General features: G+C 46.8%; 1 protein-coding gene across 1 annotated transcript; it reads right to left on the bottom strand.

Annotated features, from left to right (window-relative positions):
- Positions 1 to 6,349: 6,349 nt before the first annotated feature.
- LOC144508734 (putative G-protein coupled receptor 139) lies at positions 6,350 to 13,525 on the bottom strand. The gene is made up of 2 exons (XM_078237042.1): positions 13,456 to 13,525; positions 6,350 to 7,260 (listed from the first exon to the last, which is right to left on the bottom strand). The coding sequence occupies exons 1-2, from the start codon at positions 13,523 to 13,525 to the stop codon at positions 6,350 to 6,352; spliced, it is 981 nt and encodes a 326-aa protein (XP_078093168.1).
- Positions 13,526 to 17,005: the final 3,480 nt, after the last annotated feature.

Below are 17,005 nucleotides of genomic sequence, written 5' to 3'. Positions count from 1 at the left end.
CCTCATTTAGAATTTAGTGTACATTTCTGTTCATCACACTTCCAGAGGGATGTGAATGCTTTGGAGAGGATACCGAAGAGGTTTACGAGGATGTTGCATGGTCTGGAAGGAATTAGCTATGAGGAGATGTTGGATAAACTTGGCTTGTTCTCACTGGAATGACGGAGGTTGAGGGGCAACCCGATAGAGGTTTATAACATTATGAGTAGCATGGACAGAGTTGATAGTCAGATGCTCTTTCCTCGGCTATCAAAGTCAAGTACGAGGGGACATAGGATTAAGGTGCGTGGGGAAAATTTTCGAGGAGAGGTGCGAGGCATGTTTTTTTACACAGAGGGAGGTGAATGTCTGGAACGCGCTGCCCGGAGATGCGGTGGGAGCAGTTATGATAGCGGCATTTAATGGGCAACGAGCGGAATACACGAATAGGATGTGAATGGAAGGACATGGACTCCGCAAGTGCTTACAGTTTTAGTTTAGGTCGGCATCATGATTGGTACAGGCATGGAGGGCCGAAGGACCTGTTCCTGTGCTGTACTGTTCTTTGTTCTTCGTCTTTGGAGTCAATGGATGGGCAGCTTTGGGTGATGGAATCAGTTAGAAACAGTTGGGTGCAATCTTTTATGCCCCCAGTACTTCTGGTACTAAACATCACGTGTGTGATGATGCTGCACCTTTGAGAAACATATTTGCATCATGTTTCTTTTGAAGGGTGTGATTTAAAATTCAGCTTTTTTCGTGGTGCCGATTTGTCTGCTCCAGGCAGCCCACATGCTGAGAATGCAGAAGAGCAATTCATCCGAGATAATGGCGTGTTTTTTTCAATCGGTACCAATGCATTGTTTTTTGGATTTTCCCTGGGGATTCAGAGTCGGGTTTAATTAAGTTGACTGACAGCAGGCAGAATCATGTCTGTGTGGAGTTTGCACATTCTCCTCAGGTCTGCGTGGGTTTCCTCCGGGTGCTCCGGTTTCCTCCCACAGTCCAAAGATGTGCAGGTTAGGTTGATTGGCCATGCTAAAATTGCCCCTGAGTGACCTGAGATGAGTCGGTTCGAGGGATTAGTGGGTAAATACGTTGGGATAAGTGGGTAGGGCCTCGGTGGGATTGTGGTCGGTGCAGACATGATGGGCCAAATGGCCTCTTTCTGCACTGTAGGGTTTCTATGTTTCTATGTGACTGGGCAGAGCTCAGCTTACAGAGAAAAGCATGCATTACCTGATTAGGTCTGCAAGGAGCAGGAGGTGATCTTCCTCTCCCTCTCTCTCTGGAGGTTGCTGTTTTGAAAGCCTGGAGGCAGGATAGTCTGTGGAAGGAATGTTCCCATCCCACCCACCATGGGAATTGCAGCAGGCAAGGGTATGGGCCATGCAAAGGATCGTTCACCTCGGGCAGGATTTTCCTGTTTTGGGGTCAGTGCGGCCGGGAGATCTTGCCCTCTGTCTTTCGAGATGTTCAAATGCTCTACAACTGTAAAAAACACTTAAGCCCGTGTTGTCTGCGAATGGATTTTGCAGAGGAGTTTAAGTCAATGAGGAATATTGCTTAAATTGGAACACAGAGAGATAGGTTAGCAGTTAAGAATTGCATCTTGCCATGATTAGGTATCTCAATTGTTAAAAGTTAAGCTAATCCATTCATCATATTTAGACTGCCTTGTTGAAATAAAGTTTGTTTTAGTAAAATCTTCCGATTGTCGTGAATGTAGCCCAATCCATCATGCAAACCCGTCTCCCATCCATTGAGGCTGTCTACACTTGGCGCTGCCTCCACAAAGCAGCCAGCATAATTAAGGACCCCACGCACTGCGGACATTCTCTGTTCCACCTTCTTCCATCGCTTAAGAGATACAAACATCTGAGGTCACGTTCCAACCGACTCAGCCTCTTATCGACTGCTGTCAGACTTTTGAATGGACCGACCTTGCATTAAGTTGATCATTCTTTGCACCCTATAAATGACTGTAACACTACATCTGCACTCTCTCTTTTACATCTCTATGTACGGTATGCTCTGTCTGGATAGCGCCCAAGAAGCAATACTTTCACTGTATGCGAATACAGGTGACAAGAACAAATCAAATCCAATCAATTTGTTTCAACAGAATCACACCTGGAGTGAAACATCTTGTTGGCCCATTGATGCCAGAAAAAAAATAGTTGTGGTCTAGTTGGGCTTCATAACAAGTTTTGGGGTTACCCATCTGCTCCCTAACATGTGTTAATTGCAGTGACTGCAAAGTTCAGAAACACATGCACAGTGAGTTGATCTAATATGTACAGAAGCAATTCGGTCCCAATTTTAAATCGTCGTGATAGAAATTCCTCTTGCTTGCTAACACAAAGCGGGTGGTCTTATTGGCATCTCCAGCTTTCTGCCCGTTTCAAGAACAATTTAAAAGAATGATAAGTGAAACAAAGTAAATGGTGTTGGGGGGTGGGGGGGGGGGGGGTGGGGGGGGAGGGGTGCTCGTGAGGGGGTAGGGGCATGATAGTCTCTGATGGATGCACTGTCAATAAAACCGACACGTCAAAGGGAACTTCTCAAATGAGGTGAATTAGGTGGCTGGAATTTTATCGTCCCACCCACCGCGGGAAATGGAGAACGCGAGGTGCGGGCCATGGGAAGGTCCCATTGACCTCTGGTTGGATTTGTTATGAAGCGTAGGTGCCCCCCCCCACCCCAAGAACGATCACCGAACCACTGAAAGAGGAGTACCTCTCCTGATAATCTGTGAAAGTGAGTGTGAAGTGGTACAATCTGCACTTCAGCAACTTTTGGTGGTTAAAGTCAAATAACTCGCTGACACTCTACCTAACGTCAGCAAGTAACCATTTATTTATGTAACTAACAGTGAACGAGTTAACTAAATGATTAACAAATTGAATTGAACACTAATCTGATGGAACGATGTTCAGATAAATGCAATTCCCACATATTCACAAAAAAATTGGAGTTTCATCACTCTCTAAATTACAACAAGATTTGGTGTCTTCCGGAATATTCTGGGCTTTCTCTGTTGATTCTTCTGTCTGGAACTTTTGTCTTCTTTGGTAACTTCGCCATTAAGATGGAGCTTTCTCCAAGACATGGATGAGGCTGTTAGTCTGGCAGATGGCAATTTATTTCTCCTCTTTTTGTCCCACTGCCCTCTTCTCTTATACCTGTGATGACATATCAATATCCCCCACAATAGGACTGCTCTCAGGTTGCCAAAACCATCAGATTTTATATCTAATAGGTTGCTGCCATCCAAGTGCCTGATTGTAACTCATTGGTTGAATTCAAAAAATTCAAAAAGCCTGAAAGCCTCTTACCAAGGAAACCCTGCCACTTGGCCTTCCAATACAAATGTTTCATTCTGGGCTCCTTATGTACTCAAATTTTTTTTAACTTTCTAAGCACAAAAAAAACATCTTTTAAAGGGACAATGTAATTCTTTCACCTCTTCGCATTTTACAATTTTTGAAATTTTGCAAACACTGACTTCGCAACAGATTTGATGGTTTTGGGGCAACTGAGGGCAGAAAATCCTGCCCGGTGTCTATAGGGGTGATGCTGTCACCAACTGCCCTGCGGTGCCACCAGTCATGAAAAGCCTCAGCACCAGTCATGTTTTTATTAATTTGTGGGCCATGGGCGTCGCTGGCTTGCCAGCATTTATTGCCCATCCCTAGTTGCCCGAGGACAATGAGAGTCCACCACATTCCTGAGGCTCTGGAGTCACATGTGGGCCAGACCGGGTAAGGATGGCAGATTCCCTTCCCTGAAGGACATTGGTGAACCAGGTGGGTTTTTACAACAATCGGCAATGTTTTCGTGGTCACCAGTGGCTTCTTAAATGCAGATTTTTTAAAATTCCACCAACTGCAGTGGCGGGATTCGAACCATGCTCAATAAAATGATACCACTGCTCAATAAAAATTGTCTGTCTCAGACTTAAACGTAACAATTGAACCAGCACCCACCAATGAGTGAGGAAGAGAGTTCCAACTCTCTACCGCTCTCTGCATGCAGGAATATTTTCCAACATCTCTCCTGAACGGCTGGGCCTGAATTTTTAGATAATGGTCAAACGCTCTGGAGCCTCCCGCGAGTGGAAAAGATTTATCCATAGCAACACTGACCTTCGATGTAAATGTAGAAGGAGCCAATGTTAATTTCAAAGAGTTTATTTTGCAATTGCCGCATAAATATTTGGCTAGTATTCCAGGAGAGCATTTCAAAGAACAAAGAAAATTACAGCACAGGAACAGGCCCTTCGACCCTCCAAGCCTGAACCAACCATTCTTCCCATCTGACCAGAACCCGGTACCCTTCCAGGGACCATATCCCTCTATTCCCATCCTATTGATATATTCCCTGAAGTCACTCCATTAGAAATCTTCTGAAACTTGCAAAGGGGATAATGTAAAATAACACCTTTCTCCATCTTGTGCCGCACGGTGGCACAGTGGTTCCCACTGCTGCCTCACAGTGTCAGGGACCCAGGTTCGATTCGCGCCATGGGTCACTGTCTTTGTGGAGCCTGCATGCTCATAGAATCAAATTATCCCAAAAAAGCGGAAGGAGGCCATTCGGCCCATCGAGTCAGCACCGACCACAATCCTACCCAGGCTCTATTCCCGTAACCCCACATATTTACCCTACCTGGTCCCCCTGACACCAGAGTCAATTTAGCATGGCCAATAAAACTAACCTGCATATTTTTGGGGTGTGGGAGGAAACTGGAGCACCCGGAGGAAACCCATGCAGACATGGGGAGAACATGCAGAGTCCACATAGACAGTGACCTGAGGCTGGAATGGAACGCAGGGCCCTTGGCGCTGTGAGGCAGCAGTGCTAAACACTGTGCCACCGTGTTCTCCCCATGTCTGCGTCAGTTTCCTCCGGGTGCTCCGGTTTCATCCAACAGTTTGAAAAACGTGCCAGTTAGCTGCATTGGTCATGCCATATTCTCCCCCAGTGTACGCAAACAGGTGCCGGACTGTGGTGGCTCGGGGATTTTCACAGTAACTTCATAAGCCTATTTGTGACGCGAATCAATAAAATAAAATAAAACTTTGCTTCCGCGTCTATCACTTCCTCTGTATTCCTCTCAATATAAACACACTGATCCCACAAAATGGAAGTTTATTCTGCTTTATCTCATGTTGATATCCATCTGTGGATGGCACGGTGGCACTCCTTCCTCCCAGCGCCAGGGATACGGGTTCAATTCCCACCTGGGATCACTGCCTGCATGAGTTTCCACCGGGTGCTCCGGTTCCCTCCCACAATCCAAAATGTGCGGGTAGGTGGATCGGCCAAGCTAAATTGCCCCTAATGTCAGAGGGACTAGCTCAGGTAAATGCATGGGGTTGTGGGGTTAGGGCCTGGGTGGGATTGCGGTCAGTGCAGGCTCGATGGGCCAAATAGCCTCCTTCTGCATTGTAGGGATTATATTCTATGATTCAAGGTCACCCCACAGCCTCTGTCTTTCCAGGGAGAATAATCCCAGTATATTCAATTTCTCCCCATAGCTAATACCCTCCATACCAGGCAACATCCTGGTAAATCTTTTCTCTACTCCCTCCAAAGCCTCCACGTCCTTCTGGTAATGTGCTGACCAGAATGGGACACAGAATTCCAAATGAGGCCTAACCAACGTTTTCTATGGCTGCAACGTAATTTGCCAAAATTTATCCTCGAGCTCCCGTCTGATGAAGGCAAGCATGCCATATGCTTTCCTCACCACCTTTTCCACATGTGCTGCCACTTTTAAGGATCTGTGGACCTGCACATCGAGACCTCTGGGTGTCTATGCTCCTGATGGTTCCGCCATTTCTTTTCTCGCTCCCACTTGAATTGGATCTACGAAAGTGCATCACCTCGCATTTGTCCGGGTTAAATTCCAAATGGTATTTTTCCACCCAATTTTCCAGCCGACCTATATCTTGCTGCATTCTCTTCATTCACATTTCTGGGCTACTTCTCAGGTGTGGCATCAATAGGAGAAGGGGAAAGTTTTACATGGTTAAAGTTAAAGTTTATTTATTTATGTCACAAGTAGGCTGAAATTAACACTGCAATGAAGTTACTGTGATAATCCCCGAGTCGCCACACTCTGGCGCCTGTTCAGTTACACTGAGGGTGAATTCAGCACGGCCAATGCTAAATTTGTTCTCATGTGTGGAGTCTGCACCTCCTGCCCGTGTCTTCCTGGGTTTCTTCCGGGTGCTCCGGCTTCCTCCCACCTTCCAAAGATGTGCAGGTAAGGTGGATTGGCCACGCTAAATTCTACCTCAGCGTCCAAATGAGATTATGGTGGGTGGCACGGTGGCACAACAATTATTTTCAACCATGTGTGTTACTTCAGTGAAGATACTTGGTCACAGATGAGAGTGAAGGGATATTTCACCGCCCTCTTCAGTTGCTCTCTGACCTTACTCTGGGTCAGTGCATAAACAGCGGTGTTAGTACAGGAGCTCAGGTAGAACAGCATTGTCCCGGTGTGATCCGCGATAATAACCGGGTGGTTGTAACTCGGGTAAACATGCCTTTTGGAAATCTTCATCAGTAAGAAAATAACAATCTTGGTCATCCACAGAAATATAAAACTGCCCGACACAACAAACAACAGCATGATGGACCTCCGCCTGTTGGCCACCTCTGCGTCTTCTCTCTGCTCCCCCTTACTGGAAGCCCGGAGACCCTGGCGGGCTCGGTTGGCCAGCACAATGTGCCTGACGGTCAGAGCGTTGAGCAACAGGATCAGCAGGTAGGGGATCAATGGGTTCAGCAGGTGGTGGAGCCAGAAAAATGCCACCCAACCTGGCAAGGTGAAAAATTCTAGTCTGGTGGCACAGCCCCAGGGCACACTGCCCAATGTGCCGTAAGGCTGGAACTTGAAGTAAAAAGGAACATTCCTCAAAATGTTCACCAGGGAGACGGTGGTTATTACCGCCACCGCTGTCTTCTGGGTGCAATATCTAGCTTTCAGATTGTGGCAACAAATGGCCACATAACGGTCCATGGTGAAAGCGATGGTGAGCCAGACGGAGCAGTCTATAGCGGCGTAGCCCAGCACAGTGACAGTGCTGCACACCGCCGTGTAGAACAGGAATGTGTAAGGGAAATATCTGGAACCCAGTGAGTTAAGTAGTTTAGAGACGACAACGACCATTAAGTCTGCTGTTGCCATGGAGATCAGGTAGAGACAAACACCTGGACTGATGCCGCACTTTCCCCGAGACAGGATCGTGATCGTCACGAAGTTAGCTGCGGGGGGAATTGAGATCAGAAGCTGTTAACTGTGGAATGGGATGATGCAACAATGTTACCACAATGATACCACATGAAGGAATAACCAGTTACAATAGCTATTGTGAGCTTCTTTTTGTATCAATTATAGAAGCACACATTTAAAGACTGGGTCTGCAGTGGTCTGAAAAATATAAGGTCAGGTCTCATTATCTCTTCACGGAGCACACAGGAGCGAGAGAACGCATGAAACGATACAGAAATAACAGCTATAATTGCTGCTGTGTTGTCAATAAAGGTAAAGAAATCTAGCTGGATTCTAAATTTGATTTGATTTTGACTTGATTCGATTTTGATTTTGATTTGGATTTGATTTAATTTGATTTGATGAATTATTGTCCCATGCATTCAGATACAGTGAAAAGTATTGTTTCTGCCATGCTCATAGAATTCTACAGTGCAGAAGGAGGCCATTTGGCCAATCGAGTCTGCACCGACAACATTCCCACCCTGGCCCTATCCCCGTAATCCCCTTACATTGAACTGAGCGAATCCCCCTGACACCAGTCTCATTATCTCTTCACGGAGAACAGAGGAGCCAGAGAATGTAAGAAATGATACAGAAATAACAACGATAAATGCTGCTGTGTTATCAATAAACGTAAAGAAAATCAGTTGGATTGTTAATTTGATTTGATTTGGTTTGATTTGATTTGACTTGATATTAGTTAGTTATGATCTTTCAAAAGTCACTGGAGTCAGGGAAAGTCCCAGAGGATTGGAAAATCGCTGTTGTAACCCCACTGTTCAAGAAGGGAACAAGAAAAAAGATGGCAAATTATAGGCCAATTAGCCTAACCTCAGTTGTTGGCAAAATTCTAGAATCCATCGTTAAGGATGAGATTTCTAAATTCTTGGAAGTGCAGGGTCGGATTAGGACAAGTCAGCATGGATTTAGTAAGGGGAGGTCGTGCCTGACAAACCTGTTAGAGTTCTTTGAAGAGATAACAAATAGGTTAGACCAAGGAGAGCCAATGGATGTTATCTATCTTGACTTCCAAAAGGCCTTTGACAAGGTGCCTCACGGGAGACTGCTGAGTAAAATAAGGGTCCATGGTATTCGAGGCAAGGTACTAACATGGATTGACGATAGGCTGTCAGACAGAAGGCAGAGAGTTGGGATAAAAGGTTCTTTCTCAGAATGGCAACCGGTGACAAGTGGTGTCCCGCAGGGTTCAGTGTTGGGGCCACAGCTGTTCTCTATTTATATTAACGATCTAGATGACGGGACTGGGAGCATTCTGGCCAAGTTTGCCGATGATCCAAAGATAGGTGGAGGGGCAGGTAGTATTGAGGAGGTGGGGAGGCTGCAGAAAGATTTAGACAGTTTTGGAGAGTGGTCCAAGAAGTGGCTGATGAAATTCAACGTGGGCAAGTGCGAGGTCGTACACTTTGGAAAAAAGAATAGAGGCATGGACTATTTTCTAAACGGTGACAAAATTCATAATGCTAAAGTGCAAAGGGACTTGGGAGTCCTAGTCCAGGATTCTCTAAAGGTAAACTTGCAGGTTGAGTCCGTAATTAAGAAGGCAAATGTAATGTTGTCATTTATCTCAAGAGGCTTGGAATACAGAAGCAGGGATGTACTTCTGAGGCTTTATAAAGCACTGGTTAGGCCCCATTTGGAGGACTGTGAGCAATTTTGGGCCCCACACCTCAGGAAGGACATACTGGCACTGGAGCGGGTCCAGCGGAGATTCACACGGATGATCCCAGGAATGGTAGGCCTGACATACGATGAACGTCTGAGGATCGTGGGATTGTATTCGTTGGAGTTTAGGAGGTTGAGGGGAGATCTGATAGAAACTTACAAGATAATGAACGGCTTAGATAGGATGGACGTAGGGAAGTTGTTTCCATTAACAGGGGAGACTAGGACGCGGGGGCACAGCCTTAGAATAAAAGGGAGTCACTTTAGAACAGAGATGAGGAGAAATTTCTTCAGCCAGAGAGTGGTGGGTCTGTGGAATTCATTGCCACAGAGGGCTGTGGAGGCCGGGACGTTGAGCGTCTTCAAGACAGAAATTGATAAATTCTTGATTTCTCGAGGAATTAAGGGCTATGGGGAGAGAGCGGGTAAATGGAGTTGAAATCAACCATGATTGAATGGTGGAGTGGACTCGATGGGCCGAATGGCCTTACTTCCGCTCCTATGTCTTATGGTCTTATGGTCTTATATGATTTGATTTGATTTATTATTGTCACATGCATTGGGATACAGTGAAAAGTATTCTTTCTTGTGTGCTCATAGAATCACAGAATCCTACAGTGCAGAAGGAGACTATGTGGACCATTGAGTCTGCACCGACCACAATCCGCTCTCAGCCCTATCCCCATAACCCCATTCATTTACCCAAGCTAATTGCCCTGACACTACAGGGCAATTAAGCATGGCCAATCCACCTACCTGCACGTCTTTGGACTGAGGGAGGAAACCGAAGCACCCGGAGGAAACCCACACAGACACGGGGTTAATGTGCAAACTCCACACAGACAGTCACCCAAGCAGGGAATCGAACTCATGTCCCTGGCACAATGAGGAAGGAATGCTAACCACAGCTGTACAGACAAAACATACCGTTCATAAAATACATAGGGAAGCAGGAAAGGAGAGGGTGCAGAATATAGTGTTAAAATCAGAGTGAGGGTGCGGAGAAAGAATAACTTAATATGTGATATGATCATTCCAAAACCTGGGAAGAAGTTGTTCTCGAGTCGTTTGATGCATGCTGTCAGACTTTTGTATCGATTTCCCGATATAAGAAGGTGGAAAAGAGTATGTCCGGGGTGTTTGATTATACTGGCTGATTTTCCGAGGCAGCAGGAAGTGTAGAGAGTGTCAATGGATGGGAGGCCGGTTTGCGTGATAGACTAGTCTACGTTCAAAAACCTTTGTAGATTTTTGCGGTCCTGGAAAGGGGCATGAGCCACACTAAGCCGTGATACAACCAGAAATGGTCCTTTCTATGGTGCATCTGCAAAAGATGAAAAGAGTCGCAGTGGATATGCCAAATTTCCTCCGTCTCCTGAGAAAGTAGAGGCGGTTGGTGGGCTGTCTTAATTATCGCAGCGGCGTGGAGTGACCAGGACAGGTTGTTGGTGATCTGGATACCGAGAAACTTGAAGTCTCGACCATTCACTTCGTCACTGTTGATGAAGACGGGGTATGTTCTCCACTACGCCTCCTGAAGTTGAAGTGAAATTTAAGTGGATTTCCGATCTACCAGACCATCTCAAATCACTTTCCATCCAACGCAACACTATCGGAATTGTAGTGACAGTTGGAATGTAAAAATATGCAGCCAACTTTGCAACAACAAGGATTGCAGAAACAAGAATGCAATTATATTCGAATAATCTGTATTTGTGATTTGATCAAGTGATAAACATCAGCCAGGACACCGGGTGATAAATGGTCCATACAGTCTCTTAAGTACAGAATATCCCATCCACTAGCATAGTCAGACAAGTCTTCAGCTGGACATGTCAGCGACAGTGAAAATAAACAACAAAGAACAATACAGCACAGGAACAGGCCCTTCGGCCCTCCAAGCCCATGCCGCTCCCTGGTCCAAACTCGACCATTCTTTTGTATCCCACCATTCCCATTCCCTTCATATGGCTATCTAGATAATTCTTAAACGTTCCCAGTGTGTCCGCCTCCACCACCTTGACTGGCAGCGCATTCCAGGCCCCCACCACCCTCTGTGTAAAATATGTCCGTCTGATATCTGTGTTAAACCTTCCCCCCTTCACCTTGAACCTATGACCCCTCATGAAAGTCACCACCGAACTGGGGAAAAGCTTACCACCATTCACCCTATCTATGCCTTTCATAATTTTATACACCTCTATGAAGTCTCCCCTCATCCTCCGTCTTTCCAGGTAGAACAACCCCAGTTTACCCAATCTCTCCTCATTACTAAGCCCCCCCCCATACCAGGCAACATCCTGGTAAACCTCCTCTGTACTCTCTCCAAAGCCTCCACGTCCTTCTGGTAGTCTGGCGACCGGAACTGGACGCAGTATTCCAAATGCGTCCGAACCAACGTTTCTATACATCTGCAATATCAGACCCCAACTTTTATACTCTATGCACCGTCCCATAAAGGCAAGCATGGCATATGCCTTCTTCACCTCCTTCTCCACCTGTGACGTCACCTTCAAGGATCTGTGGACTTGCACACCCAGGTCCCTCTGCGTATCTACACCCTTTATGGTTCTGCCATTGATTGTATAGCTCCTCCCTACATTAGTTCTACCAAAATGCATCACTTCGCATTGATCAGGATTGAACTCCATCTGCCATTTCTTTGCCCAAATTTCCAGCCTATCTATATCCTTCTGTAGCCTCTGACAATGCTCTCACTATCGGCAAGTCCTGCCAATTTTGTGTTGTCCACAAACTTACTGATCACCCCAGTTACACCTTCTTCCAGATCGTTTATATAAATCACAAACAGCAGAGGTCCCAATACAGAGCCCTGCGGAACACCACTAGTCACAGGCCTCCAGCCGGAAAAAGACCCTTCCACTACCACCCTCTGTCTTCTGTGACCAAGCTAGTTCTACACCCATCTAGCCACCTCCCCCTTTATCCCATGAGATCCAACCTTTTGCACCAGCCTACCATGAGGGACTTTGTCAAACACTTTACTAAAGTCCATATAGACGACATCCACGGCCCTTCCCTCGTCAACCATTCTAGTCACTTCTTCAAAAAACTCCACCATGTTAGTGAGGCATGACCTCCCTCTCACAAAACCATCCTGACTATCGTTAATGAGTTTATTCCTTTCTAAATGCGCATACATCCTATCTCTAAGGATCTTCTCCAACAACTTCCCCACCACGGACGTCAAGCTCACCGGCCTATAATTATCCTTCCAACCCTTCTTAAATAACGGGACCACATCAGCTATCCTCCAATCCTCTGGGACCTCACCCGTGTCCAGTGACGAGACTAAGATTTGCGTCAGAGGCCCAGCGATTTCGTCTCTCGTCTCCCTGAGCAGCCTTGGATAGATTCCATCAGGCCCTGGGGATTTGTCAGTCTTTATATTCTCGAACAAACCTGACACTTCCTCCCTTGTAATGGAGATTTTCTCCACCGGTTCAACACTCCCCTCCGAGAAACTCCCAGTCAACACATTCGTCTCCTTTGTGAATACCGACGCAAAGTATTCATTTCGGATCTCCCCTACTTCTTTGGGCTCTAAGCATAATTCCCCACTTTTGTCCCCGAGAGGTCCGATTTTTTCCCTGACAACCCTTTTGTTCCTAATCCCCGAGTCCCCAGACTCTGGCACCTATTCGGATGCAGTGAGCGAGAAATTTGCATGGCCAATGCACCTAACCAGCAAGTCTCTCGTTTTGAGATGAAACCGGAGCACCCGGAAGAAACCCACGCAGACACAGGGAGAACGTGCATACTCCACTCAGACAGTGACCAAAGCCGGGAATCGCACCCGGGTCCCTGAAATCTTATTTCACTTTAGACCCTTCTTTCAATCCTCGGAAATCTCGTCCGTCTGACTGACGGTCACGCTCCCAATGATAACAGTTTGCTTTCCGAAAGACAGCTATCCACACTCTTCATAATATGAAAGGAGAACGCATAACGTGTTGAATCTCTCCACACACAGCTGGAGTTTGCCATCCCTGTCTCCACTCCCAATCAATCTCCCTCTCCGCCTTTCCGAAGGTATCGAAAACTCCAGTTAGAAAGTCATCATCGAATCATAGGACCCCTACAGTGCAGAAGAAGGCCATTCCGTCCATCGAGTCTGCACCGTCGGCAATCCCAATCAGACCCTATCCCCGTAACCCCATATGTTTAGCCTGCTCATCCCTCTATCCTACACATCCAAGGATGCTCAGGGGCAATTTAGCATGGCCAATGCACCCAACACGCATATCATTCAGACTTGTGGGAGGAAACAGGAGCACACGGAGGAAAGCCACGCAGACACGGGGGAAAACATACAGATTCCGCACAGTGACCCAATTCGGGAATGGAATTCAGGTCATTGAAGCTGTGAGACAGCAGTGCTAAACGCTTTGCTACTGTGCCACCCATCGTTCAAATACCTTCACGTGAAGTACATCAGAACTCTAAACATCACATTTGACGGGGTGGACAGCTCTCCTCACCTGGGATAGAGATCACCACGAGGAAATGGTAGAAAATGAACTCGATCAGTAGAATGATTGGTCCTTCCATTGTGGAACGATGGGTGATCTCATTCACTGACTCTGACAGACGGGATTGGAGTCTGGTCTCAGATCCTCAATTGAAATCAGTACCTGACTTATACAGGATGGTAAACCCTTCGTGACAGTCAGTGTTAGTTCCAGTGTACTGAACACACTCATTAAGAATAAGTCCTTACCTCATTGTACATTCCCTCAGCCCCAACATATTCCTCATGGAAATGGAACAACGTGGGTGCGGCATTCCCCAAAAGGACATTCAGGAACAATGAGGTATGTTTGTTTTTTTCCAGTCGAATTCTTGCACTAATTTTGGATCAACCATTTTGTTTGCATTTTACACTTCTGGTTAATCACTGAATAAATTAGGATTCAGAACGGTTATTGACGAAGGGATTGATACCCAGTTATAGAATCGTAGAATCAGAGAAACCCTACAGTACAGAAAGAGGTCATTCGGCCCATCGAGTCTGCACCGACCACAATCCCACCTAGGCCCTCCCCCCATATCCCTACATATTTTACCCGCTAATCCCTCCAATGTACGCATCCCAGGACACGAAAAGGGCAATTTTAGCATGGCCAATCAACCTAACCCGCACATCTTTGGACTGTGGGAGGAAACCGGAGCACCCGGAGGAAACCCACGCAGACACGGGGAGAATGTGCAAACTTCACACAGACAGTGACCCAAGCTGGGAATCGAACCCAGGTCCCTGGAGATGTGAAGCAGCGGTGCTAACCACTGTGCTACCGTGCCGCCCATATGTATATGTTATGTATCCCTACAATATTCCCCACCTCTGACAAGCCCACCAGCCCCTCCACTCTTCCCTATTTCTGCAACCTCCTACAACCCCTACCAAACTCCCTATCTCTGTAACCTCCTCCAACCCGACAACTCTCCCTACGGTTGTAAACTACTCCATCCCAAACAACACCCGCAATCTCTGTAACCCCCTCCAGACCGTACAACCCTCCCCTTCTCTGTAACATCCTCCAGCCCTTCCACTATCCCTATCTCAATAACTTCTTCCAGCCCCTACAACCCTCCCGATATTTGTGACGTCCTCCATCCCCAACAACACCCCCAATCTCTCTAACCTCCTCCAGCCCCTCCTATCCTCCCTATATCTGTAACCTCCTCCAGCCCGTACAACTCTCCCAAACCTGTAAACGCCTCCAGCACCTGAAACCTTCCTTATCTCTGTAACCTCCCCAGCCCCTACAACCTTCCAAGATCTCTGCACACCTCCAATTCTGGCCTCCTGATGATCCCCCGATTCCCATCGCTCCACGACTGGCGGCTGTGCTTTCAGCTGCCTGGGGAGAGGGCCCTAAGCTCTGGAATTCCCCCCCTAAACCTTCCACATCTCTGTTTCTCATACTCACTCCTCCCTTCAGTCACTTCTTAAAATCAACAACTTTTTGCCAGCTGTCTGGGCCCCTGGTCTTTATATCCCCTTATGTGTCTCTGGCTGATGCTTTCTTCAATAGTTTCTCCAGTTAAGGGCCACTGGGATCTTTTATAACATTCAGGTTGCTATATAAATGCAAGTTATTGCTGCAGAATTCCCCAATCGTACGCAGTTAATGATTTCCCCCCGACAAAACACCTTTTCGGACAGAGTGACATTACTCACTGAGTCCTGGGGTTGAGTGAAAATCCTGAGAATGTTTCTCTCTGTGTCAGAGACCTGGCTTCTCAATCAGCAAAGTCGGGAACAATTCTCCCTGTGTGATGTTTTACCACATCGAGTCGCAGCTGATGCTGTGTGTCGAGTGATGCACCCTCTGACATTGGGGATATGTATTGGCGTAAACGGTTGAGGCACAGGTGGCCATCTCCTTTTCTTTTGGTGTTTCTCTTGAACTGCCAAACATTGTGCCTTTCATATATCAAGGGATAAAATTAAATCAGGGGACAGCTATTCGTTGGTTCATTCCTCAGGTCAGTATCTTGACCAATCAGAATCAACCTGCCCCGTTTGACAAAGCGCTGGGATGTTAACTGGCCCATGCTGCATTCTCCATGGTGACCGTTCCTCCAGTCAGACGCCACCAATCACCGCTCTCTTCCCATGCGGTACAAATTGTTGTTCCCGTGTTGCAGCCGATAATTTCTTTCCCGCTATCCTGACGATGGGAAGATGAAAATCCCGCCCGACGTCAATGGAACTTTGCATGGTCTGCACCCCCCAGCCCCCTCCCCCCGCCCCGCCCCGCCCCGCCCCGCCGCTCGCTACTATTTCTGTGGTGGGCAGGACGGGAACCTCCTCGCCCCATGTTGTCTATTTCTCGTTAATATTCAAATTTTGTCCTGGCAAAAAGATATTTACATTAAAATTGTTGTAACGCAAACTGCATAAACATTCAGGGAATATAGATTCAAAGAACAAAGAACAAAGACAATTACAGCACAGGAACAGACACTGCGAACCTCCAACCCTGCACCAACCATGCTGCCCGACTGAAGTGAAACCCCCTACCATTCCGGGGACCATATCCCTCTATTCCCTTCCTATTCACGTATTTGTCATGACACCCCTCAAAAATCATGATCGTATTTTCTTCCAGTACCTCCCGTAGCAGCGAGTTCCAGTCACCCACCACTCTCTGTGTGAAGAAACTTGCCTCGTACATCTCCTTTAAACTTTGCCCCTCCCACCTTCAAACTGTGCCCCCTTGTAATTGACTCTTCCAGACTGGGAATAAGCTTCTGACTATCCATTCTGTCCATGCGTCTCATGATCTTGTAGACTTCTATCAGGTCTCCCCTCAACCTCCGTCATTCCAATGAGAACAAAACGAGTTTCTCCAACCTCTCCTCTAAGCTAATGTCCTCGGCAATGGGCAACATCCTCGGAAATATTTTCTGTACCCTCTCCAAAGTCTCTTTATACTTCTGGTAGTGTGGCGACCAGAATTCAGCAAGATGACAATGTGTTGGAACGACGAGACAGAAGCCTGTTTGCCGTGGCTCAGTGGGTAACAAGCCTGCCTTGGAAACACAGGGTTAGGAATTCAAATCCCAGAACAGGGCTTGAGATGTACAAGCAGACACTGCAATTCAGCACCCAGCAAATGTTGCACTGTTTGAATGTGGCACATCTTGGATGAGATATAAAACCACCCTCTCCGTTCCGCTGAGGGAGCTGGGAATGATCCAGCGGAACAATCTCAAAGAACAGCTGCAAAATTCTTCCTCCCCTCCAAGAGTCCTGGCGCAATATCTGTCACTATCCCAGAAACAGAGCCTCATGATCACACTGCTGTGTGTGTGGGATCTTGTGGTGCCCACATTGGCTGCTGCGTTTCCTGCTTCGCAGCGGGGACTATCTGTCACCATGAATTTCACAGAATGTGAAGAGCTTTGAGATGACTGGTGCTCATGCGAATGGCTGAATAAATGAGAAATAATTATTTACCCCCAACAGGTTCCCTCCTGCCTGCATAAAGTGAGAGATTGGCACCAGGGATCCATTGTATC

The sequence above is a fragment of the Mustelus asterias genome, chromosome 20 (genome assembly GCF_964213995.1).
Source record: "Mustelus asterias chromosome 20, sMusAst1.hap1.1, whole genome shotgun sequence".
Taxonomy (NCBI): Eukaryota; Metazoa; Chordata; class Chondrichthyes; order Carcharhiniformes; family Triakidae; genus Mustelus; species Mustelus asterias.
Note: the sequence above shows the minus strand (reverse complement) of the source record. Positions and strands in the feature narration are given on the sequence as shown.